Source organism: Haliotis rubra, unplaced genomic scaffold (assembly GCF_003918875.1).
Source record: "Haliotis rubra isolate DU_JTF1 unplaced genomic scaffold, ASM391887v1 Scf275, whole genome shotgun sequence".
In the NCBI taxonomy this organism is placed as follows: Eukaryota; Metazoa; Mollusca; class Gastropoda; order Lepetellida; family Haliotidae; genus Haliotis; species Haliotis rubra.
In genome coordinates, this window is record NW_025766836.1 from 1,014,617 (window position 1) to 1,040,345 (window position 25,729).

At 41.1% G+C, this 25,729-nt stretch overlaps 2 protein-coding genes across 2 annotated transcripts in view; one reads left to right on the forward strand and one right to left on the reverse strand.

The window, feature by feature from the left end:
- On the reverse strand, positions 1-25,119 carry LOC124280861 (transducin beta-like protein 2). Its single transcript, XM_046716852.1, is given in 13 exon segments — positions 1-561; positions 1,239-1,425; positions 4,425-4,607; positions 6,306-6,355; positions 8,016-8,151; positions 15,223-15,309; positions 16,236-16,335; positions 16,942-17,018; positions 17,021-17,049; positions 18,350-18,412; positions 19,319-19,370; positions 21,746-21,946; positions 24,956-25,119. Coding segments are annotated over 13 exon segments (1,341 nt in total). The 5' UTR covers positions 25,077-25,119; the 3' UTR covers positions 1-506.
- A 384-nt stretch (positions 25,120-25,503) lies between these two features.
- Positions 25,504-25,729, forward strand: part of LOC124280860 (DNA polymerase delta subunit 4-like) — a 34,854-nt gene continuing 34,628 nt past the window's right edge. The window contains exon 1 of the mRNA XM_046716851.1: positions 25,504-25,704. Coding sequence (XP_046572807.1) covers positions 25,623-25,704 — 82 coding nt within the window. The 5' untranslated portion in view covers positions 25,504-25,622. The remainder of the gene's footprint in view (positions 25,705-25,729) is intronic.

The following is a 25,729-nucleotide window of genomic DNA, read 5'->3' on the forward strand; positions in this document are numbered from 1 at the left end:
CTCATTTCAGTTAGCTATTGAAAGGCAATGTGACCATTTTTAAGAATATTTCCATTTCAGACGCTTGATGTTCGTCAAAGCATAATGAAACTGGCTCATGTTCACAGTCCGCTCAACACTGATTACCTCTTCGAACAGATTCTGCTGCAAAGCTGATACAGGATATATCCAGTATAGAATGTCTGTTCATCAGATATGAATAATCTTTTTTCTATTCATCACTTTTCAGTATTTCCTTGACAAAACAAATTACATAATTGCATTTCAACATCTTGAGTGACAGAAAACCTTGACTGCATCATTGGTAGGGTACCTCTGTAGACATTTACCCAAGCATGAATATCAAAGTTTCATTCTCGTATTCTTCTTCCGAAAGTTCAAGTTCAGCACAAGATTACACATGTAAACATAAGGGAAAATGATTATGAAATATTTTGCAGTGAGATGCTGCCTTTCATTGCTAATTCCTTGAGCAACAACAACAGGGATGCTGATTGGCTGACTATTCACTTGCTTTCTGCATGCCCATTGGTTGTACCCAAAATCACGGAGAGAGAGGATCTGAAAAAAAGAATCCATATGTTATAGAATATGACAAAACTCTGTAAGGAATCCAGTCTCTTTGCAGGTATTACCTGCATTTCTATGATTAGAAAAGTATTATCAGCCAATCAAATTCTTTCACTACAGTATACCCTAGATGAGTTCTGGTTTAATACATTAACAAATAAATACATCACAATAGTAACTACTTGTTAGTAAAAACATTCAGGCAAAAGCCTGATCAAATAAAGTGTTTATCTTTCCTTAGGGACCGTTCATTATTTATGGCAAGGGGGGCTGATGATTTCTATGGAGAAGCATGTACAAAATCAGTGATGACCACCCTAGTACATGTATGCAAAACTGATGAAAACCCCCACCCCCACCCGACCAAAATGGGTGGAACACCCCACCCCCAAAATAAATCATCATCACCCCCTAGCTATAAATTATTAATAGTCCCTTTGTAGCTCTGTCATGAGCCTTAACCAAATATTAATATGACCTATGAGAATATGTTTAGAGCTGACCTCACCTGTATTTTGAGTGTTTGACAGTATTTAAATTACTAATTTGAATGGGTAATATATTCAGAATTCGGAGACAAACATTATCAGTTCTCTACTCAGAGTGTCTTTGACAGTTGATCAACAAGGACCAGGAAGTAAGCAGCGAGAACGGGGACCATACTGTACCTTGCATCTTTTATCTGGTTTCTTATTCTTTCCATCATGGCTACTGTGTTGGCCTTCTTCTCCTTCTGCTCCAGGTCAGCAATGGTGGCCCGGTACCCAGTCACATTATGGAACACCTGAGCATGTTTGTCTCCAGCGGAGAGCAAGTATTTGCTGCTCACATCAAACCCTATCTGTGATATTGTATCTGGAAGAATGGACATGGATATGAGTGAATGAGTGAGTGAATTTAGTATTACGCCGCTTTTAGGAATATTCCAGCCACATCAAGGCAGGGGGGACACCAGAAATGGACTTCACATTGTTAAAAACATGAAACAACTTATGAACCACACATCAAGCCAAGGCTCATGACTGACTGACTGACTGAGTTTGGTTTTACGCCCCTTTTAGCAATATTCCAGCAATATCACGGCGGGGACACCAGATATGGGCTTCACACATTGTGCCCATGTGGGGAATCGAACCCATGTCTTCAGCATTACGAGCGAACGCTTTAACCACAAGGCCACCCCACTGCTCCAACATGGATATGAGTTCAAGGATTTATTAGTAATCCAATAATGTCCTTAGAGGACAAAATGTGAATGGTTTTGTTCAAATTGGGACGATCTTAAAAGTCCTTTTTTTCTGAAACTCAGGGGTCTTAAATATTGATTCAAAGCAAAAAAATTAAAAGTGGGACTTTACAACTTTTTGTTTATTAGTCCTGTTATCAGTGAAAATCTAGTCATCTATGTGCAAAATAACACACCTTGGCAACTTTCTTAACTGCAGTTTGAAAATTTTACTGACAATTAAATTACATTTGTGACGTCATTCCATTATCTGCTCAATCCATTATTTTTCAGGAATGGAGTGATGGATACCAGTTTCAAAAGTAAGACTTTGATAGTATGTTTCATTTTGACATTTAGTTTTGATAACAGAAATACCCTACTTGGAATGTAATTTAAGCAGGGTAATATCCTCGTCACAGTCCATTCCTTAAAACTAATGGCCCTCGGCTCTGGATTCAATTTAATTGTTTATAAGATGTGCATGCCAATTGTTTATTTAAATTTTAAGGATTGAAGGTATATTCATTGAATTCCTCAGCTAACAGAAGACAGGGCCTCACATGAGCAAATTCCATAATACTCAAAATACTAAAAGTTCTGAATCAGTTGACACCTGGAAATAGAGGACAGCTGGTGTTGTTCATCATGCCAGCTGCTAACATCAATATTACATGGTATACTGACAATCAGCAAACCTGAACAGCCTGCAGCTATAGTCTGTTTGCAGTGAAAACGTACCGATGAATTTCACTTTAAACAAAAAAGTAAATCACATAAAGTGAAATTAAGATTGCGAATCCTCATGATTTTACCTTGCCAATTGAACATTAAAATCTCAGAAAGGTAATCAAATTAGGACAAAAATTGTTTAACAAACGATCATAGTTTCAAATCGCTCTTATTGGTATGTATTACAAGGGGGTATGCACATTAAATGAAAACACGAGAACAAGAAGGGTTGGTTTCTACGGTAGTCTAAGTTAACGCTCATCATGTACCGCACATGCATTTGTTTCACTATTCCAACAACTGCTCGTACCCCCTTGTAATACAAACCAATAATAGCGATTTGGAACTATGATTGTTTGTTAAACAACTTTTATCATAAGTTGAATAAAATTCTGAGATTTAAAAATTCAGTTGGCAAGGTAAAATCATGAGGATTCGCAATCTTAATTTCACTTTATGTGATTTACTTTTTTGTTTAAAGTGAAATTCATCGGTACGTTTTCACTGCAAACACTAACGTATACTTATTTTTATTCGTGGTGCAATTTTTCATGAATTGACAGTTTAGACTATATCGTAGCGGTCAATTATTCACAAGAATCAGTAATTGCCGGAACTGCCAGCTGTCTTTTTGGCCGCCACTAATAGCAATGAAAACAAACAGAGTGGCTTAACCTGTCAGGCGGCGTTTATTGCTTACTCACAGGAAATCCCTATCTGTGCGATATACTAGTACACAGTAATCCGTTTACTCCCGGAAGAGATGAAAAACACATCAGTCTTATGTTCCGAATTCTGACGATTTGACGAATGAACTTATACTGTATATGAAGCTCTTTGTGATTTCAAACAAGCCGGGTTGTTGTGAATGAGATGTGTTAGTGACTATTCACTTCATGATGTACTGGTGAATAAAATCTTAAAATCTTAAAATAAAATACTGCTGTATTATTTCTTTCCGAGTCGTTTCACGGTAATCTGTTTTGTATCAAACCATGTCATGTGACCAATTTCCATGGCGGCCACAACACACATTGCTGTTTTCGCTAATTCGGCAATGGGATTTGGCTCATTATTTAATTATGTTTTGGGAAATCAATTACAGCGACAGTTAAGTATGATCAGTCGTCATTTTAAGATTCCCTTTGATTTCTGTCTTCAAACGTGATGTGTTATGGTAACAACTCAGGGGCGAGCGTGGCTAGACTGAATGAATGACAGGTTTATTCGCGGTGTATAAATTTTCGCGCTAAAATGTTTTGCGCGAAAATAAAACCTGCGCGAAATATAATACGTTTACAGTATATGTTTCTCATTATTTCTGTTGTTCATATTTATGGCCTAATCAGGATGCCATTGGACAAAACAACCTTAACGCTAAGACTACCTTAAGTCTATATTAAGGAATGGGAGTTACACTTACAGCCACCTTAACGCTAAGACTACCTTAAGTCCATGTTAAGGAATGGGAGTTACACTTACAGCCACCTTAGCGCTAAGACTACCTTAAGTCTATATTAAGGAATGGGAGTTACACTTACAGCCACCTTAGCGCTAAGACTACCTTAAGTCCATGTTAAGGAACAGGAGTTACAGTCACCTTAGCGCTAAGACTGTCGTAAGTCTATATTAAGGAATGGGAGTAACAGTCACCTCAGTGCCAAGATCACTTATTACAACGGCACCCAGATGACTTCCACAGTCAGTCACGGGCTCTATTTACAATGGAGCAGACAACATTCACGCTGGGTTTCAAATTAATGTAGATGTTTACATATGAATCACAGACACAGTCAAGTCTACAGATTTCACGATGAACGTTGTACCAACAGGAGAAACATCGGTGTGGTGGGGAAGGTCTTGTGCTATGGTGAGGGTAGTAGTAGTAGTTACTCACCTGCATGTACATTTTCAAAAAATTCTTCTTCTTTTCCTGAGACAGTGCTGCATATAGAGATTGACTGGTCACCAGCAAGTGCGACCGATCGAGCATCAGGTGACAGTGTTATCAGATGGAGACTAGGGTGGCTCAGCTTGCCGGTGTATAACAGCTTGGGATCCTGATCAAACTCGTATCGCACTGTAATAAACGTATAGACACATAACACAAAGAACCAAAGGTTTTCTGTTTGTTGTTTATTGCTGCAATCAGGAACATGCCAGCTTTATGATGGTGACCTCTTAATTGCGTCAAGTTCAGACAATCCAGAGACTGATGTTATGAGTAACGCTCTCTATTCTCTGTATGACTTAGCAAAGCATTTTGACCGGCATATTTGAATTGTGTAACAATACTTAGAATCTGTAAATCTCATTATTTGGCATATGCTGCCTCTAATTTCATAAAAGTTGGATCATCACAAGCAGCGGAAGTGAAGTTTGATGAGATATCAATTGAACTGCTACCTCTATTCACAAAAAATGTTCAGTTATAAAGAAACAATGGCATCGTAAACAGTTCATTGCAAGATAGACACACATGATAGACATTCACTCTGGTTATACTGCCCCTGGTTATAATGCCACCCTGGATATAATGCCAAACTGGATATAATGCCATTTGCCAATGGTTTGTGGAAAAAGTCATTTTCCCCTGCCAACTTTACTCGTTCCTTGTAGAATACATACTGTTATTGGTTAATTGACATAACTCAAATTAATTGAGTCATAGATAAAAGTCATTAATGATTTAAGTAGTCTTGTAATCCCAGATAGGGATATCTTAACAGAGGCAACTATGGATTGGCTCATGTATGCCCTTCTAGGTAAGAATATATGTATATATGCAGTGGTAAGTGATAAAAACCTCTACAACAGATCCATATCTCCCATACACAGGGAGGTGAATGAATAAAACTAGTATAGTGGTATGTCATAGGCACCAATATCACAGCTTTATCATGGCAGGGTGCAAAGTGTAGTGGGTGAGTTTAGTTTTACACCACACTCCGCAATATTCCAGCTATATGGCGGCGGTCTGTAAATAATCAAGTCTGGACCAGACAATCCAGTGACACTGCATGAGCATCAATCTACGCAATTGGTCAGAGAGCCTGACCACCCAATCACATTAGTCGCCTCTTACGACAAACATGGGTTACTGAAGAATTCAATTCAATTCTAAGCCTGATCTTCATGGATCAAAAGTGTAATCAAGTCACTGATATAATCAAGATCCATCTCTTGATTGGTGAGGTGAGGTGAGGTGAGGTGAAATTAGGTTTAACGTCATGCTTGAGAACATTTCGCTCATATGACGACGTGCATGCATGTGTATGTGTATGTGAGGCTGCTTGTACTAGCCCAGACTTAAGCTGGTTTTATAGTGCTAGCTCACCGAGATACCATGCCGCAGTGAAGCATGAATACCCCACTCAGACACATTATACTGACTCCGAGCCGACCAGTCCTTGTTGTACCCATTAATGCTGAGCGCCAGGCAGGGACCAACAAGTACCATATTTTAACGTCTATTGGTATGACGCGGTCGGGGATCAAACCCGCGACCTTCCCCTCTCTGGGCGGACGCTCTAACCACTACACCATGGAGGCGGTCTATCTCTTTAGGATACAGTAATAAGCTAACAATAATAATCATAATATAACCTGCAATATCCATTTGGTCCTGTCTTATAACAAACATAGGTTGTTGGGGGCCAATTCTGTTATTGAATCCAAACTGGGACTAAATAAAATAACCAAATTGAGTATTATTCATGCACAGACTACAGGGAGGTGTTCATGAAGTCATAACTGCAAGAAAGGTGGGGCTACTTACCATCAGTATCCCAAAACTTCCAAGTGCCATCTTTAGACACTGAAGCCATCCTAGAAATAAACAATGTCATCATATTTCATGTTTTAGTTAATGGCAACACAACATAAACACGAAGAAAAAAAGTGATTTAATGCCGCATTCAATGCATAATTGTTGCATAATATTTAAATCATACCACAGTTTGATATTAATACTCCATTGTCACACAGTACACAGACTCCGACACACTCCGGTGCAGTGATGACTTAGCATAACATCACAGCCACAGGCTCCTTTGCATATCATGTGACCGGACTTTTCTATTGTTTGTAAACAATTGCGCGCATATTCGTAAATATGAAGAGACTGGTCTGACGCAAGCGATTCGGCGCGGTCTTCATGATATGTTTTACATTGTTACATAATTATTCTTCTACAACTGCGACAGTATGGTTTATGACAATACATATTTATATATCATAGGGGCTGCATCGTTTGCTCTCTGTCGGCTTCGATGACAGCACGTGGTGCCGTACAACCCATGTAAACAAAGGATCGCTACGCAAATCGCAATAGTGTTACACGTTTTAGGATATTTTCTCAGTGAAACTAAACCATTCTAACAATGATGTTTAATTAGATGTGTAGACTCATCAAAAGTAAAAGAGTTAAGAAATCTGTACATTATATTGAATGGACAGTGTAAGATGTGTCGAATCGTCACATCATTCTGGCCCGTGGCAGAGGTACTATGCTGGCTGGCCGCATGGAACTCTGGGTAGGAGAGTGAGACTCCCGAATGGACCTGTCCTAGTTTCATGACAAGCGTGCCAGGCAGGGCAACAACAAGCATCATTACTTGACATCGCTATGGCCACCCGAGAAGATGCTCTATTCACTGGGGCGGTGGGGTAGCCCAGTGGTTAAAGCGTTGGATCGTCAAGCCGAAGACCCGGGTTCGAATCCCCACATGGGTACAATGTGTGAAGCCCATTTCTGGTGTCCTCTGCCGTGATGTTGCTGGAATATTGCTAAAAGAGGCGTAAAACCAACTCACTCACTCACTCTATTCACTACACCACAGAGGTAGTCACATGCTAAGAGTGAGTGAGAGAGTATGGATTTACGCTGCTTTTAGCAATATTCCAGCAATATCATGGCAGGGGACACCAGAAATGGGCTGCACACATTATTCCCATGTGGGGAATCGAACCCAGGTGTTCAGTGTGATAAGCGGACGCTTTAACCATCAGGCTACTCCGCCAGCTGAGAGGTTTAGTCACACCAGCAGTACCATAGTGTAACTACTACTGTAAACGTAGTATATTTCGCGCAGGTTTTATTTTCGCCCTTTTCGCGCAAAACATTTTAGCGCGAAAATTTATACACCGCGAATAAACCTGTCATTCATTCAGTCTAGCCACGCTCGCCCCCGAGTTGTTACCATAACACATCAAGTTTGAAGACAGAAATCTACGGGAATCTTAAAATGACGACTGATAGTAGCATAAAGGATCATACTTAACTGTCGCTGTAATAGATTTCCCAAAACATAATTAAATAATGAGCCAAATCCCATCGCCGAATTAGCGAAAACAGCAATGTGTGTTGTGGCCGCCATGGAAATTGGTCACATGACAGATGGTTTGATACAAAACAGATTACCATGAAACGACTCGGAAAGAAATAATACAGCAGTATTTTATTTATTCATTAAAATAAATCACTTACCGACTAGAATCGTTTGAGAATGAAAAGCTATGGACACCTGCACCATGACCTTTCAACTCGTAAGCTCTTTTGACTTCTTTAAAACCTCCAGATTTGTCAAATAGCACCTCCCATACTTTGACATCAGGTGTGAAACCTACAAAACAAGCACATTAAACTGTATGATAGATCAATAAGACAAACTGACAATATTGTGGATAAATATAGATCAGTCAATGACATGACAAATCATGCATTGAAGATAAAGGGAGATAACTCAATCATCCCACTTCTTTGATTGCATTCTAGAAGTTGAGGAGATGAAGAATGAGGACAATATTTTTATGGATATACAACTTCTTTATTCTGTATAGGCGAGTGTCAGGAGATGTTTCGACATAGATTCTCATGCCAATGTCAAGCATAAACAAGGATATTCAATGCAAAATTAGTAAAATCTAAATATTTTTTATATTTGTATGCTTATCCTGCACTACTTACTTCCTGCACTTATTGCTTACGACTCGAAACGTGGCTGTGCCAGACGATTGATGATAGATGAAAACAAAAAGGGGAGGTAGCTAAAAGCGCAGGTTGGGCCCTTATCATAAGTAGTGCAGGATAAGTATACAATTTAAAAATATTTAGATTTTACTAAATTTTTAACTAATCCTGCACTACTTACTTCCTGCACATTTATCGGACAGGCAGGATGGAGGGCGTGTCATCTGTGGGGATTGCCTCGCAAGGTAAACAAAGACAGCTCGGTCAATGTTATCAAGTGCGCCTCGGTGGTGGAAAACCATCGTCGCACCTAGAGCGGACAGCGAGTGACGATCAGGCAGTGGTTATACGCATATAAGACACGTAGTCTTAAATGGAATATACCAGACGATTTTTAAAGCGTTATTAGCTTTAGGGAAATGTAGTAAAAAGCAGTGACTCGGGTTAACCCAAGCATTACTCCTTAACTGACACACCCAGTTGTTCCAGAACAACTCTTTCCCATATGGCGTCGGTGTGCTTCATGGGAAGAAAAATCATGGTGGAAGGTATCTTAGTTGCACCTGGCAGAATAGTCAACAGACAGTGACTATCTCTCAGTGGTAATTCGCATATAAGACATGTAGGCCTAAATGGAAAAGACCACGCGATTTTTAAAGCGAGATTAGCTTTAGGGAAATACAGTAAAAAGCATTGACTTGAGTTTTTCGAAGTGTTACTCCTTAACTGACACACCCAGTTGTTTCCCTCCGAACAACTCTCTTCCCACACCGTGACATCATGACTCGAGGGAAGAAATATCATGAATGAAGACACCTTCGTGGAATCTGGAAGACTGGTCGACAGAGAGGGATTGCATCTCAGTGGTAGTTCGCATATAAGCCATGTACACTTAAATGGAAAAGGCCACACGATTTTTAAAGCGTTATTAGCTTTAGGGAATGCAGTAAGAAGCATGGGCCTGAGTCTATCTAAGTGTTACTCCTTAACCGACATACCCAGTTGTTTTGCTCAAAACAACTCATTCCCCACACGACATCGTCATGCTTCATTGCGAACAACAATGTAGGATGTGATATCCTTCGGGGATTGTTGAGGTGCTGGTCTGGCACCAATGGTCGGAAGCGTTGGACACATATGGTGTGGATACTGATTGGCGAAGACTGTGTCCGACTTCTAGAAACACTCTTGCATTATCAATGCCACGGTACAGTTACTGTGAAGGGCCACTGTACAGTGACAGTGAAGCGCCATAGTAGAGGCGAGTGGCGAGTGTGCTGGAGGTTGGCGTAGATGTAGGGGAAGCCAGACCAGCCGCATTATACGCATGAATAATGGAAATCCGTATCCACAAAACACCCGGGGTTTTACTTACATGCCTCTGATGGCTTGAGTTCGCTTAATGTACAAACTGAGTTCACCAGCTGAACACAAGAGGAACACAGGAATGTCTTCACGCCGACAACGGACGATAAGGGCGAAATAGAGAACCGTTAATCATTTCGCCCTAGCTGGCAATGGGTGTGTAGTGATGAAATCCCCATAAACTACCCAGAGGTACAGAACCATGACTGCGTCGTTCAAACAGGGTCCAATTAACACCAAGCGCACCAAACGCAAAACCCTTGTCGCTATCGCTGTGCAAGTCTGCAAGGGAAGTGTTCGTGAGTGACTTGTAAAACACAACGCATAGGCGGTCCAGGACCATGTTGCGAGTCCTGGCGGGTGGTCAAAACTGCAGCTTGGGTACACAAGTGCTAAAGAAACGAAGCACAGACGGTAACTCTGGTCAAAGGGGACTGCTAATATGAAGGGAATTGCCACTAACAGAAGTGGCAGCCATATCCCTCCTGAAACGCCTCCCGTCTAAATATGAGCAGGGAAACTGCTAAAAACAGTGTGTGTGTGTGTGTGTGTGTGTGTGTGTGTGTGTGTGTGTGTGTGTGTGTGTGTGTGTGTGTGTGTGTGTGTGTGTGTGTGTGTGTGTGTGTGTGTGTGTGTGTGTGTGTGTGTGTTTGTGTGTGTGTGTGTTTGTTTTGGTTGTGTGTGTGTGTGTGTGTTTTCAGCGGATCCTGCTTCGTGGCAACATAACTGCTCGAATGACTGCCCCTTGTTATACATGTGCCTGATGGGAGTCTAATGTTCATCAGCAATGCAGTAACAATGCTCTGGCTGAAAAGTAATTGGCGCATAATGCCGTCTGCAGATGCAGTGTGTTAATTGAACCGTTCTGGCATGGGATGAGGATTCACTATAGAATGTTTCCCCATCTGGCTAGTTGAAGAGGGGCACTTGACACTAGACTGTTTCAAATCGGAAACCAACCTCTGGTTGGTCAACTGGGACCGACTAAATATAGTCGAAGTCAAGTTGTTAATTCTTGATTGGGACGAAAACATTTGGAAGCAAGACTGGAGGACACGTATTTTGCATGTAGCTCCCCCAAGAATGGCTTAAGCCATCCGCTGCCCAGGCTGACCATCCGGAGACAGAGACACATAAACCGGTATCTCTGGATGTCGGCTATTACTGGACAACCGACGGAACTTCTGGAAACAGTAACCCGGTCAAACTCTTGTTAAACCACCCAACAATTGGGTTGCCCGGGAGATAATGCGCCCAGTGACGGATAGTGAGGAACACTGCCTAGAGCTCCAAACTGCTGATTGATCTCATGTCCGAAACCCTGAGATTATCAGATATAGTAAGGGGGCGCCTCAACTCTGCATGGAGGCGCCGACGTAAACTTAGGTAGTTCGGAACTCGCTCAGTCAAGGGGACTGCATCTATAGGCGAGTCCACTACAAGAAAAAAATACTGAGGTAAGTGAGGCAGGAGACCGACATGTCTGTCTGTTACTCCCGGGTGGACATCGGTCCGAACAGCACACATGGGCTGAGGGTCTAAAACCTGTACCTGCCGGATTCCAAATAAGGATCTTGTCTGCTTGAAAGTGGCTTCAAATGTACGCCAGTGTGTGTGATGGTACAAGGTCCGAAACGTCCCGGTTGACAAGTCAACCCAGCTAATTAGCCCAGCTAGTATAAAGATGTATGGTGAAGACCGGCTGCTGTCCGTAGGCAAATGATGCCATATGGCGGTGAGCACGCATGAAATCACCAAATTATCACTGTTGCTGCATTATGATACGAGTTAATAACCATGGAGCTGTTGAAGTAAAAGCGCAGGTACTCCCGGTCAAAAGTAAACCTCGGAACCATGCACATCTTTGAGGCAGAGCTACGAGAAGCCGGAACACATGTTTCCAGATGTCGTGACGTATGGACCCCAAAGAAAAAAACAATTACGCCAGAAACGCAGTAGTCACCAATGTACGAGTGTTTGGATAATACAAGGGTCTCTGGAGGAGGGAGTGTCCAGTCGTGTGGATCTTGAGCTTCATTTGCCCCTGCTTCCATCACCCTTGAAGGGGACGCAGCTACGTTCATATCCTCCCCTGTCAATATGAGACTTGTCACCACGTCTCCAACCACGGATCGGAGCCTGATTCAGTGTGACGTCGAGGCAAGAGTAGGTACTGGATTCATGTGATGAGGGATGTTGGACGCGCTGGAAGGCCGTCAACACTATCTCCTTCTGAGGAAAGTCACACACTGTTCGATAGACATCCTTGAGCTCGTTATTAAATATGGTAGACAAGGACTAGGGTTGGCCAGAAAGATTCCACTGAAACTTTGAATCCCAACCGGAAAAGGGGAGAGAAATCCTTGGCCTCAAATAACACGTGCATTGGCGAGATCTGCCCGTAAGTGTTCGCCAAGGACAGTGAGGACCATCCACTACCAAGCCATCATAGAAGAGAGGTGACGATCCTGTACGGATTCATCTCAGGTCAGGTCTTGAGAGACAGTGTTAATAGCCCAAGCTAAGTTTGAGATAGGATGAAACATCCGTGTGAGTTCCAAATCAAGGGCCGTCATCCCTTGAGACTCATGCCTTGTAAGACTCACTGTACGAAGAAAACTATCACACGCCTAATTTCTTGACAAGGGATTGCATAAACGCCACGCCCGGCCTTAGGCGCCATAATAGTTGAAGTCTCTGAGGGCAAGATGTGTTTGTCTCCCGACATAGGGGCCATTGGAGACAGTGGCACAACCAACAGCTGCCGAATCCTTGAAGATGATGGAGGTGGTGACGCAGTATGTTAAACAGTGGAGGCACTGGATATAGTGGAGGCATCATATAGGTGCTGAATCTGGCAAAAATGCCGCTGGAACACAGTATTCAGAGTCCAACACTGTTCCATCGCAGTGTCTGCCTGCTGGAGTGAGTATGGGTTTACAGGCACTAGATCTAGTAGAGGCGCCGTACAGCTGGTAGCGCCGTATAGGCGCTAGATCTAGTAGAGGCGCCGTACAGCTGGTAGCGCCGTATAGGCGCTAGATCTAGTAGAGGTGCCGTACAGGTGCTAGATCTAGTAGAGGCGCCGTACAGCTGGTAGCGCTGTACAGGCGCTAGATCTAGTGGAGGCGCCATACAGCTGGTAGCCGTATAGGCGCTAGATCTAGTAGAGGCGCCGTAGATCAGCTGGTAGCGATGTACAGGCTAGATCAAGTAGAGGTGCTAGATCATACAGCTGGTAGCAATGTACAGGCGCTAGATCTGAGTTGCCGCATAGCCATACATACAGCTGGTAGCGCCGTACAGGTGCTAGATCTAGTAGAGGTGCCGTACAGGCTAGATCTAGTAGAGGCGCATGATCACAGCTGGTAGCACCGCATACAGCGCTTAGATCTAGTAGAGAGCCGTAGAGGCATGGTAGCACAGATCTAGTAGAGGCTACCACGACAGCTGGTAGCATCTGGTTGATAAGCTTGACAAGACGTTGGAGTGAGTGAGTATGAAGGTATATGCATTGGATCTCGAAAAGGCGCCGTACAGGCGATATATCTGGTAGAAAAACCGGACAGGCGCTCTGGATCTGGTAGAACCGCCGGACAAACGCTGGAGTGAGCAAGTGAGTATGGTGTTATAAGCCCCATACAAGCACTGGATCTGGTGGAAACGCCATACAGGCTCTGGAATGAGTAAGTATGGTTTATAGGCACCGTACAGGCGCTGGATCAGGTGAACCATACATTTGCTGTAGTCAGGAACAAAGTTGGAACAGGTAGGTATGGCGACGGAGACGCTGACACCAACTGCTGAACGCCAAGATCGTAGTCGATGTGCCGTACAGGCGCTGCAGTTATGATCAGCAGTGGCGCTGTTGTACCAGACTGCCCTGCTAACTAGGTCAAGTGTGGAATGGATGTGGAAACATCCAGTGACTGCTGAGCGTGCGGCGCATGGATCTTAGGCGTCAGGAGCATAACGCCTGCCATGGAAACTCTGAAAGCAGCAACCTGGAGAATGGAGACGGAGGGGCAGACGCCCTAGAGTTAGTGGACATCAGTGGTGTGGCAAGTATCTGGGTGCTTGCCATAGGCGACGTTGGTGTTGAACCTGGCGCTTCATAGACGAAAAAAGGTGTTAAGATGATATATATTATATTAAGAAAGCACAACAAGCACATTTATTCATGTGAAAATACGGGGAAAAACACGGAAGTGCAATTCAAACAGTGTGAATGTAGGCACTTATGAGATACCCCGCCTTTCAAACTATACAGCTTGTGCCGTATAGAAACTGCAACATAGCAGAAACCTCCAGCAAATACATGGTGAAAAACATTACAATAGTGATGAGGAACACACAGGGAAACAGTTTAATAGTAACGGGCTATAACAGCATAATTGAGAGCAAACGTCTCACAAATACTAACAAAAACTGGAGACCAGAATTAAGGACACCACAAATAAGCATGAGCCAAGAACAAGCTACTACAAATACATCGAAGCCACGTGTTCTGAATGGCGAAGTGACCGATAATAGTGATGAAAAACATCATGTTTATCACAAACACCATCACCATCACAGTACTACTAAAAAGACGAAACAGAAAGGTAATTCCTACACTCTCTGAAGAACAAAGGAAAACACCCAAAAGTCAGTTTATTATCAATAAACACAATTCATAGGATACAAATCAGTCGAGCTGGCAAACCACACGTCTTGCGAGGCGTGCCAAAAGCAATAATCTGAGGTGGCTGACGTCACCTTCCGGTGATGCGTGCGCAGATGGATATTTACCCGAGACCAGGAAGTGATCACAGTCTACGCTTTCAACATCAATCGTCTGGCACAGCCATGTTTCAAGTCGTAAGCAATAAGTGCAGGAAGTAAGTAGTGCAGGATTAGTTAAAAATATAACCCTTTGGAATATTTGAAAGTTAGGCAAACTGGAAGCTCTTGGACATTGTGAAGTGGTAAATGTTTCAATATCTTAAATAAAACCTCAAGGAGTGAGTGAGTGAGTTTAGTTTTACGCTGCTTTTACCAATATTCTATCAATATCACGGTGGGGGCAACCAGAAATGGGCTTCACCCATTGTACCCATGTGGGGAATTGAAGCCGAATCTTCGAACCCTTTAACCATTAGGCTAACCCACTGCCACTCTCACTCAAGGAAGAGGAGGGGGTAGGGAAGAAGGGTTGATTCGTTGGTAAATTGTTTCTAGGTCTCTCTGCAGAGGTACGATGTGTGCAGCCTGTTTCTGTGTGGTGATATTGCTAAAATAATGCCAATAGCCGTAGACTTCACTCACTCACTTGCATTAAAGACATATACAATGTATAGGTTTCTGGTGTAAGGCTTACCTGACGATCCCACAAACCTTCCACAAGGTGAAACAGCACCAAATGAGTTTGACATCTGGTGTGTGTCTATCCTAGACAATACTTCTCCTGGAACAAACAAACACAGAAACATTCAGTCACTGACAGCAGGGTTTTCTAGGACACACATGTGTCATCTTCATACCACACATGTGTCATCGTCATACCACACATGTGTCATCTTCATGCCACACGTGTGTCATCTTCATGCCACACGTGTCATCTTCATGCCACACGCGTCATCTTCATGCCACACGCGTGTCATCTTCATGCCACACACGTGTCATCTTCATGCCACACACGTGTCATCTTCATACCACACGTGTCATCTTCATAAGGACACATGATCAACATGCAACAATACACAACTTTTATTTTAGGATAGTATTACTTGTTGCAGAATACAATTCTCAAACTAAACACTTTAAGTTGTTTTATTCATTTATATGATCAGATTATCTTAAATCATTTTCAAATGTTTTATCATTCATGGGTAATTGTAAATCCTATGTTTGCTCCCCCTTAAGCAGAAAAAGCTTTGAGCAGTAAACCCTCAAGTTGGAGGTATCATACAGCTAAAGCTATGTCTCTTTGACGTAAAGTAAACCCTCACTTTTGAGGTTATATATAATTACAGCTCTTTCTCTTTGACATGCAGCAAACCCTCACCTTTGAGGTGACATATAACTACAGTTCTGTCTCTCTGACATGCAGCAAACCCTCACCTTTGAGGTGACATATAACTACAGTTCTGTCTCTCTGACATGCAGCAAACCCTCACCTTTGAGGTTACATATAACTACAGCTCTGTCTCTTTCACATGCAGTAAACCCTCACCTTTGAGGTACAATAAGTAAGGTCCTGTTCAATGTAGAACAAAACCTGATTTGCACTAGCATGTAACTACTGTTAAGTCACTGTTATACATGGTAAAGCATCATTTTAGGTTATATCTAACCGTAGCAATATCCCTGAGACACATGATAAACCCTCACCTTTGAGGTTGTATATTATTATAGTTGTGTCCCTGTGACAAGTCATAATGAACTTCCCATTTGAAGCAATGCCGATGCTGATGATCTCGACATTGTGGTGCTGTAACATACATGAAGAATAAAGCTATTAAAAACAATTTGCATTCAAATCTTTGAATTCATGCAATAATGTCTTCAGTTTATGATCTAGTCAACAGTAAAATCCAGGGTAGAAATTAGCACCAGACTGTTTGCCAAAGACATGCAATTAGAACTCTGAAGGTGTTTTTACATGTCAGGAATAGTACATTTTTAAGGAATTCAAATGTTTGATTTAAAGATTCTCAGGCATGTCTTTTTGAATTTAAGTGTGCAATATGCAAGTTCCTTGACAACAGTATTCACTATCATGGTGCAAAGTATAATGGGCCAGGTGAATATCTTCCCTCTTTCCATTCCCTTCTCTCTCTCTCCTCTACGCTTGTCGTAAGAGGCAACTAATGGGATCGGTGGTCAGGCTCGCTGACTTGGTTGACACTTGTCATTGGTTCCCAGTTGCGCAGATCAATGCTCATGCTGTTGATCACTGGATTGTCTGGTCCAGACTCGATTATTTACAGACCCCCGCCACATAGCTGGAATATTGCTGAGTGTGGCGTAAAACTAAACTGACACACTCACTCTCCTTTCCTCCCCACTCTCCGACGACGACAATGACAGAACACACCTGGGGGAAGTCCATGGCACCCTGTATGGTGACACTAGAGCCATCCTCCTTCTTCCCCAGGCGGAAGATTCGGATGATGTTAGCATTGCCCAGACCGCGACAACTGCCCTGAAATGAAGATACACAGTCTTCTTGTTATCAAGGAATCAAACAGGAATCAAACAGCCTTCTTGTTATTGTTGTGATAAGGACTTCATTTAAAAGAGCTTTCTCTCCTATACATTACTTCTCTGTGAGATGACCTGACAAGCCACCCATAAGCGATTACATCAGCTGACTGTTTCTATTAAGAATTAAGAGTCAATGTTTCCAAACTCTCCATAAGAGCAAGTAAGTGAGTGAGTTTAGTTTTACACCCCTTTTTAGCAATATTCAAGCAATATCACGGCCAGGGGCACCAGAAATGGGCTTCACACATTGTACCCACGTGGGGAATCGAACCCCAGTCTTCGGCGTGACGAGCGAATGCTTTAACCACTAGGCTACCCCACAGTCCCTAAGAGCAAAGATTTCACAGCAGTAAATCTGATTTCTGTGTCTCTAAAACTAACATAAACATTATAGAGGTCATAATCTTATATTGTTGGGGATAGTTCAAGAAAGACTCTCAGTTATTGCCTTGCCTTTTAAAACAGTTATCTTCCGGGCAGTAAATAGATACTCATATCACTATAATATGACACTAGTTCAAGCCTCACTGCATGTACGAACATTTTAATTATATACTGTAAATCATGAAATTAATGCGTCACAAATTTAATGCGAGTGCGTGGGTCTAGTCTAAAATGCGTCATGAAATTAATGCGTGCTCAGGAATCTGTGTTGATGATAAAAGGAATTGAGCTTGTTGAGCAATGAATGGAAATCAGCTGACGATGTTTTGATTACGCTGCCATGTTTGATCACGTGATTGCTTGCTACTTGGACATCTACCAACTTAGTCATCTACCAAGGTACAACAAACAAGTGGCTGGAGAATGTCCGTGCTGGCACCGAGCTTGAGTGACTTTAAACAATGACCAGTAATTGTAACCAGTGATAATTACATGTGGTTTGAGATACCTGTAATGAGGAAGTGACCTGTATTGGTGTAATGTGTAGTGTCAACAGATTTACGTTTTCTGTCTTTTATTAAGTAGACATGGTCAGACTGAAATGCGTCATTGTAATAATGCGAGAAGATTACAGACGCATTTTTCGCATTAATTTCATGATTTACAGTATGCATCTGACAACTAAGGCCATCAGCCTCATAGGAGTGCTACTGCCACAGACCTGAATCCTGCACACACATAAAATCAAAAAGGTTGATATCCTTGTACACTGTATCCCCCCAAAAATGATAAAAGTGACAGAACAAGGGATCATCATGCTCCATGTTGTACTATTATAGATTAATCATCGCTACCTCGAGTCTGGGCTGAAGGCAAGTTGAGTGGCATGATCTAGTTCTACACTTCCTCTGATGAATCTGAAACAGTTAACACAACATCGTGAACACTGGACAAAACAACAATGCACGATAAGATGAGATTCAATAAAAAATTGTTTCTGAGATGATGAATGAAACTTATGGCACCATCACTCAACTTTCCTGGTTGTTTGCAATCCCAGTTAAACTTGGAACACCTGGTATCATAAGGATATAACACTAGAGCTGTGACGATATATCATAGCAGGGGCGGATACAGCTTTTTGAGAAAGGGGGTTGCACACTATTGAGAAAAGGAGGGGTGCACACTTCATTTTCACCCCAGTTTCAATGGTCATTTAACAAACTTTCAGCACAAAAGGGGGGTTGCGCACCCCTGCACCCCCCCATCTGGATCCGCCTATGCGTAGTATCGATAATCGTGATACTTTACCTGACGATAAATATATCGATACTTTTTTTCGTATCGTGATATGTATCGCTGACCTTAAAATAAATAATTTTCACCAGAAATTGGCAGTCATGTCAAAATTTACAATGTTACTTGCTATCAAAATATACATTTTGAAAGAAAATAACTAAAGATAGCATATCGTGATATGCATCGAATCGAATCGTATCGTTCCAAGATATCGCAATACGTATTGTATCGTGAAATTTCTGTATCATCACACCTCTATATAACACATGCGATATTAAATCATCTTTTTCCAGTTTAAACTCATTCTTGAAAAAAACCAGCATGGTGGTGGTTGATACAGTGCCCCCATCGTCCTGCCCCGTGATATAAATCTGTGCGGATTGGTTCCACACCCCCATCAACTATACTACCGTCCGCAAGATACAAAATGTGGAGGACAGATATGAATGTGCAAAATATCATGTTCCCGTTTTATATTTTTATAAACATGACAAACAACGGTTGCTAATGTTGATGGCACTCACTTATGTTCTTTCTGTAGAAATTCCTTCACGCTCCACATCATGAGAGATCTATCTGAAAACAACATTAAGAGTGAGTGAGTTTTTTAGTTTTATGTCACTTTTACTAAGTTTTAGCAATATTCCAGCAATAGTGAGTGAGTTTAGTTTTACGCCTCACTCAACAATATTCCAGCTATATGGTGGCTGTCTTTAAATAATCGAGTCTGGTTCAGACAATCCAGTGATCAACAGCATGAGCATCGATCTGCACAACTGGGAACCGATGACAAGTGTCAACCAAGTCAACGAGCCTGACCACCCGATCCCGTTAGTCACCTCTTACGACAAGCATGGGTTACTGAAGGCCAATATTCTAACCCGGACCTTCATGGGTCTATGCAAGCAATATCACGGTGGGGGACACCAGAAATGGGCTTCACACTTTGTACCCATGTGGGGAATTGAACCAGGGTCTTCAGCGTGACGAGCGAATGCTTTAACCACTAGGCTACCCCACTGCCCCAATAGCCATTGTAAATAACACAAACAATATATCGACTGTGCCTGTGGTCATGCTGATCCATGGTAATATTTAATTTCAGTTAGATATAATCATTTGAATCATCTCAGCCTCAAGAACCTCAGCCAGCAGAGGCAGCAAATATCCTTTGGGGAACTTGCTATCTGCATGAGACATTCACATGATAAAACACAAACTAAAAGAGGTGAATAAAAGATATCAAGTTTAAATTGTTTCCGTTTGTTTTGTCTTAAAATCAAACTAAATACCGAATGAATGTTAAGCACAGAATGTCCATCCTATAAAAGTTCCTATTATCGTCAGCTCTATATATGGAGAAGTGCTTTATCATATACTAAATAGAAAACACCATAGAAGAATCTATAGGATTCCAATGCATAACCTGAACTATCTTATTCATAATTTGAACACCATCTATGTTTGACCTACTCACTGACAATGCATGTAGAGACAACAGAACACTAAGAGGAACTTCAGGGCTCGATTTATGAGAGGTTAACCTACTTGCACCAGACGCAACCTAAGATAAAAACCATGTTGCATCAGCCAAATTCCAGTTGCAAAGAAGTGTGTAAAAACGTCAGAGGTTTCGGTGCACATAAACATATTTCCGTGATGTAGTACCTATGTAACCATAGCAACACAGAGACACAGCTGATCCCTGTTTACAAGAGCTGTCATAGCCGAAACGTGTACATGTATATGAATAGCAATATTTCAGTGCAATAGCTATTCAAAGTTTAGGAGAAAAATGAGCTGACATGTTTCTGCTTATAATGTTAGATTTATTGTTGATTTATTTCTCAGAAATTGACTTGCACCTTGTGCAAGTTAAGACTCATAACTAGGTTGCACTTTGTAATATTGCGTTGCACCAGTGCAAGTAACAAAGCTCTAAATCGAGCCCTGAGCTTCAACACACTCGATAACCCAGCAACTGTTTGATGTCACATAGTATTGTTTTTGGTACAAAGGTTTCACAAATTACATCATAAGGTATTGTGATGTCATTTGTAAAGTTTGTGGTACTGTATTCTAGGTAGGCCTAAGACTGTTACCATGGCAAATAACACAAGGAATATATCTTCTGTGCCTGTGATCATGGTTATCATGTATTAAGGAGTTTTAATGATGCTATCCTTTTTTGGGACCCTAGAGCTGTCCACAGTCAGACCAAAGGCCACATGACCCCTTACCTATTATTGCATGTCTCAGAAGAATGTAATGGTTAGAACATAAAGTGGGAAGCTGATTCAGCTCTTTAGGGATTCCAATGCAAAACCTGAACCATTATATTCAGAATTAGAACAATATTGTTGAAACTTCTGGAACCAGTACTTCAACTCTTATCAGGGCTCCAGATAAGGGCCGTATCGGCGTATGTACGGATAAAAAATATGCACGATACGGTAGGAAATAATTTAGAAAACGTAGCAGATACGCACCACAGCAATGGTGTACGGTCTTAGAATCATTTACAGGCGTAATTATCTGAAAAAGTATTATTTTATTGTTTATTGACCTGTTTACACAAAAGTATCAATGTTGTGGTGCATATATGAAACGAAACACAAGATTACTGATACTCCATTAAATTCCACGCAGTACTCTAAATGTACTCTTAAGGTTCTTAAGCGACTATGCTTGTCGTAAGAGGCAGATCGATGCTCATACTGCTGATCACTGGATTGTCTGCTCCAGACTCGATTATTCACAGACCGTCGCCATACAGCTGGAATATTGCTGAGTGCGGCGTAAAACTAAACTCACTCACTCACTCACTCACTTAAGGTTTTCCAGTACTCCTATGTTGAAAATATAAGGAGTACGTACGCCTGATGTTGAAAAACTATCTGGAGCCCTGTCTTATTTAACATAAAAAACTTGCAGTAAACTGTTACAATTACCTTCGGCACATGTCAAGATGTATTTTCCATTGGGGCTGAAGTCGAAGGCAAGTATTGGACTCCCATGTCCTTTCAAGGTTCCTGCTAGCCACTGATGGGTAAAGGCCGGGTGAGCTGCTTTCTTTCCCTTTAAGCTGACTTTTGCCTTCCTTGAACCTTTGTCATTGGTCTTTTCAGTCTTCTTTGGTTCTTCAGATTGTTCTGGAACATGCAACACTCTTTTACACAACGTGAAATTTGAGCTGACTTGACAGATAATGTTTTATAACGATCAAGTATATAATATACTCAATCCATCGTGTTAAATGCTCTGCTTCAATATACCCGTGAAGAACCGGGGTAGAATAGGTCTTGAGCAACCCATGCTTGCCACAAAAGGCGACTATGCTTGTTGTAAGAGGCGACTAACGGGATCGGGTGGACAGGCTCGCTGACTTGGTTGACACATGTCATCGGTTCCCAATTACGCAGATCAATGCTCATGCTGTTGATCACTGGATTGTCTGGTCCAGACTCGATTATTTACAGACCGACGCCATATAGCTGGAATATTGCTGAGTGCGGCGTAAAACTAAACTCACTCACTCACTCTGCTTCAATAAGTGCCCCTGACCAACTTCTAGATTAATCTGGAAGTAATCATTATTAGTGCCCCTTACTAACATGAAAATATTACATGACAGTTCACTTTTTGGGTGTATATTGTAGATCATTTACACTAAATTACAGAAAGCAGCAGGGGAGGGAAGACATGTTGTTTATTACCACTCTATCTCTGACAGCAAACCCAAATTGAATAAACTTATGCCATTGTCAATCTTGTAAGGGATGAGAATACACAGGAGGGTTTGACATCAAATGATCATGAACACAACTACACATGCATTCACACATTCTAGAAAACTGATTTGATTGGTCCAGGAATATTAATTATTTATATTGGTTGGTCAAAGTTTATGTAGTCTTCATCTAATATGTCTATATGCCTTCTTTCATGTCTATCCAGGTGTCTTTCTATGTTCACAAACAGATGTATCGTATCAGAGAAAAAGATCTCATTTAAAGGAGATTGATTAGCATGTTTATTTGTTTATCATTGTCACCTGCCTTACACTGAGCTGCATAGAGTAGTGACAGCTGGACATATTACTATAGTGACTTGAACAGGCAAGTCTTAAGAAATCATTACAGTAGCTCCAGTTAAGGAAAGTATTGATGTATACATATATGATGTTAATGAATAAAGACGTATAGCAAACAAGCATAGGTGAATAGGTCCTGAATTTCAGAAAATTCCATAGCTCTCATTTTTCTGATGATATCAGTCTTACAGGCACAAGGTCACACATTTTTGACAATATTTTGGCCTATATTTTATATAGTAGGGGCATATGCACTCACTTTAGCTACCTATTGATGCGATAAAAGTCTTATTATCCCTTACAACAAGCCTGAAATCGATAATTGAAACTTCGAGGCGAACAGCTTCCAAACAGGTAACACTTGCCACATATGGAATGTAAATGATTGTTCCATACATCGAAAACTGTCGCATACTGTGTTGTTGGTGTTTGCCAAACTGGTTTCAATCACAAGTCGTGCGTAGGATATTCGTAAAGATCGCAAGGGACATAACTCTATGGGGTTCACTTGAAATAATTTTCGGCTGGTAGACATGTTATAGGGAGCGAGAGTCGATTTAATGCAATGTTGCATTAATTCATTCGAACTTTATACTTAAATATTATAATCTAAATACGTAATTTTAGGGGAATAAATTATATGGTAGCTTCCCTCAGGGCAGATAGTATTATTGAGAGAAAGGCATTGTGTATTTCTAGAGAAGTGTGGTGTGACATTGTGCCTTTAATCATGTTGTTTAAGTGCTTACGTCAAAATATGCAATGACTTGTTAGGGATTTCCATTTACTTGAATTATTTCCTGTCCCTGTCGAATTAAACAAATAGATTCATTGTCAAAGATCTCATTTTCGTGGTGATAATGTGACATTAGGTATGGCAATGTTACTTGCAGCAGATGCGGCCATATCAAATGATCAAGAATGCCAGCAAGCACCACCAGGAACATACAGCAGCTGAATAAATACAGAACATTCTAACACTAGCAGTACAGGTTTCAGATACAAGTGATGAAAATAAGGCTGAATTTGACATGAGTGAAACTGAGAATGCCATGATTACAACTGTCTACTTTGCTTTGAGAAGCTGAAATGTCTACTGACAAAGTTAACAAGTTGCTCAAGTAATAAAATATTAAAGAAGTGAAAACAACCAATTATACCACTCCTCTTCTACTGACACTACTAAGACTGGAAATTACCTCAAGCACAATGTTATCATACAGTGCACACAATAGAAAATACCAAAGGAAGTTTGACTACAGTTTTTGCAAATAGTGAACAACTCACAGCCTGACCATAAACTCCATGGTTTAGCATTAAGTTCTAATCATTTATTCAGGCAACTCATTTGTGTGCCAGGGTTTTACAAGCGACATAAATGTGCACAAATGTATAGAAAGGGTGAAGAAGTTCTAATCATATATATAGTGTCCTAGGGATATCACAGTACCAAATTGTCGACAAAGTAAGTATTAAAGTTTAAACTACACTGCAGTATTTCATTACTTTACAGAACCCTCATATTTCCTGCAAGGACCCCTGAATTTTGTAACTGGTGGTTAGACCCCCTAGTTTTGTTGGGCATAGTGTGCCAAATGATGTTGATCTTGAATGACAATCTAATTGCACAGTCACTCTGAAATTGAGGCAGGTGATAAAAGGCAATTTTTAATCATCAAAATATCAAGATTTAACGGACAAACTTCAGTTTTACTGTTATTATATTCACCTATGTGTAATTCCGGATACTATTTCCTAAATGATTTGATTACAAAATTGGGGTGTTAATTATCACTTTACAAATTGTAAAAAACTCTTGAAATCCATTTAATTAGAAACCTGTAATACATATTACGCAGCAATACTGTCTAAGAATCATGAAGCATTCAAACTGATAGCAATGACATTGACATGCGCTTTTTATGAGATCACGTTATATCGTGCTTATATGACGGGGTGTTGTCTTAAAAAGGCATTCACTCAATCAGCTGTTTATGGAATAGGGCTTCTCCATGAACATCGTCAACTACAAAAAACTCGGACTTATCGGATTAAAATAATCGCTCACCTTGTTCTTCTTTCTTCTGTTCCTTCCTTCCGATGCCGCATAAGAGAATCAACAAGAGAACCACGGCGCCTACGGCCGCTGTCACTGCGATTACCGGTACCGAAGAGGTTTCGTCTGCCATGTTGATTTCCGACGTGCTGAGTTGGACGTGTGCAAGTGCGTGGATGGTTCGTCGTCTGCGATTGGTTTCTTCAACGTGAAAGAAAAGTGACGCCGATTTTTATTGGTGAATCTGGAATAACAATCTTTGAGTTTTTCAAAATACTGGAATGAATAAAACGAAAACCTAAACTCCGTTATTGGGAATTTATTGCAAAAGAGATAATTTAGAAAGTTTCCTTAGTCGTAGTATCATATTTTATATTTAAATATATTTATTGCATATAAATATGGGGAAATACTATCGTTGTATATGTGTTGATGTTTTTTATATAAAGATCATCTCCCAACGTCTAGTTCTGAATCTTAGTTCTTGTCGACGGCATATTTAGCTATGAGCAGTTACTCCCCTTTGACAGTTCTTATATGTTTACAACTTTAGACGCTTGATATTTAGGTCAAGTTGTAAATAGAACGGCGTGGCGTTGCATAAAGTTTATTTCCTGACTTTCGTGTCAGCATATTGTTTAAGTTTTGTGATTCCTTGGTCGCGTGTCTCATTACGATCATGTCGAATTCGGTGATTACAGACAGTTTTAAGCACACAAAGAGAGTAGGGAGGCAAGTAAAGAAAGAAGAAACGGCAACAGGTAATCAGTTTTTTGTGTTTATTAC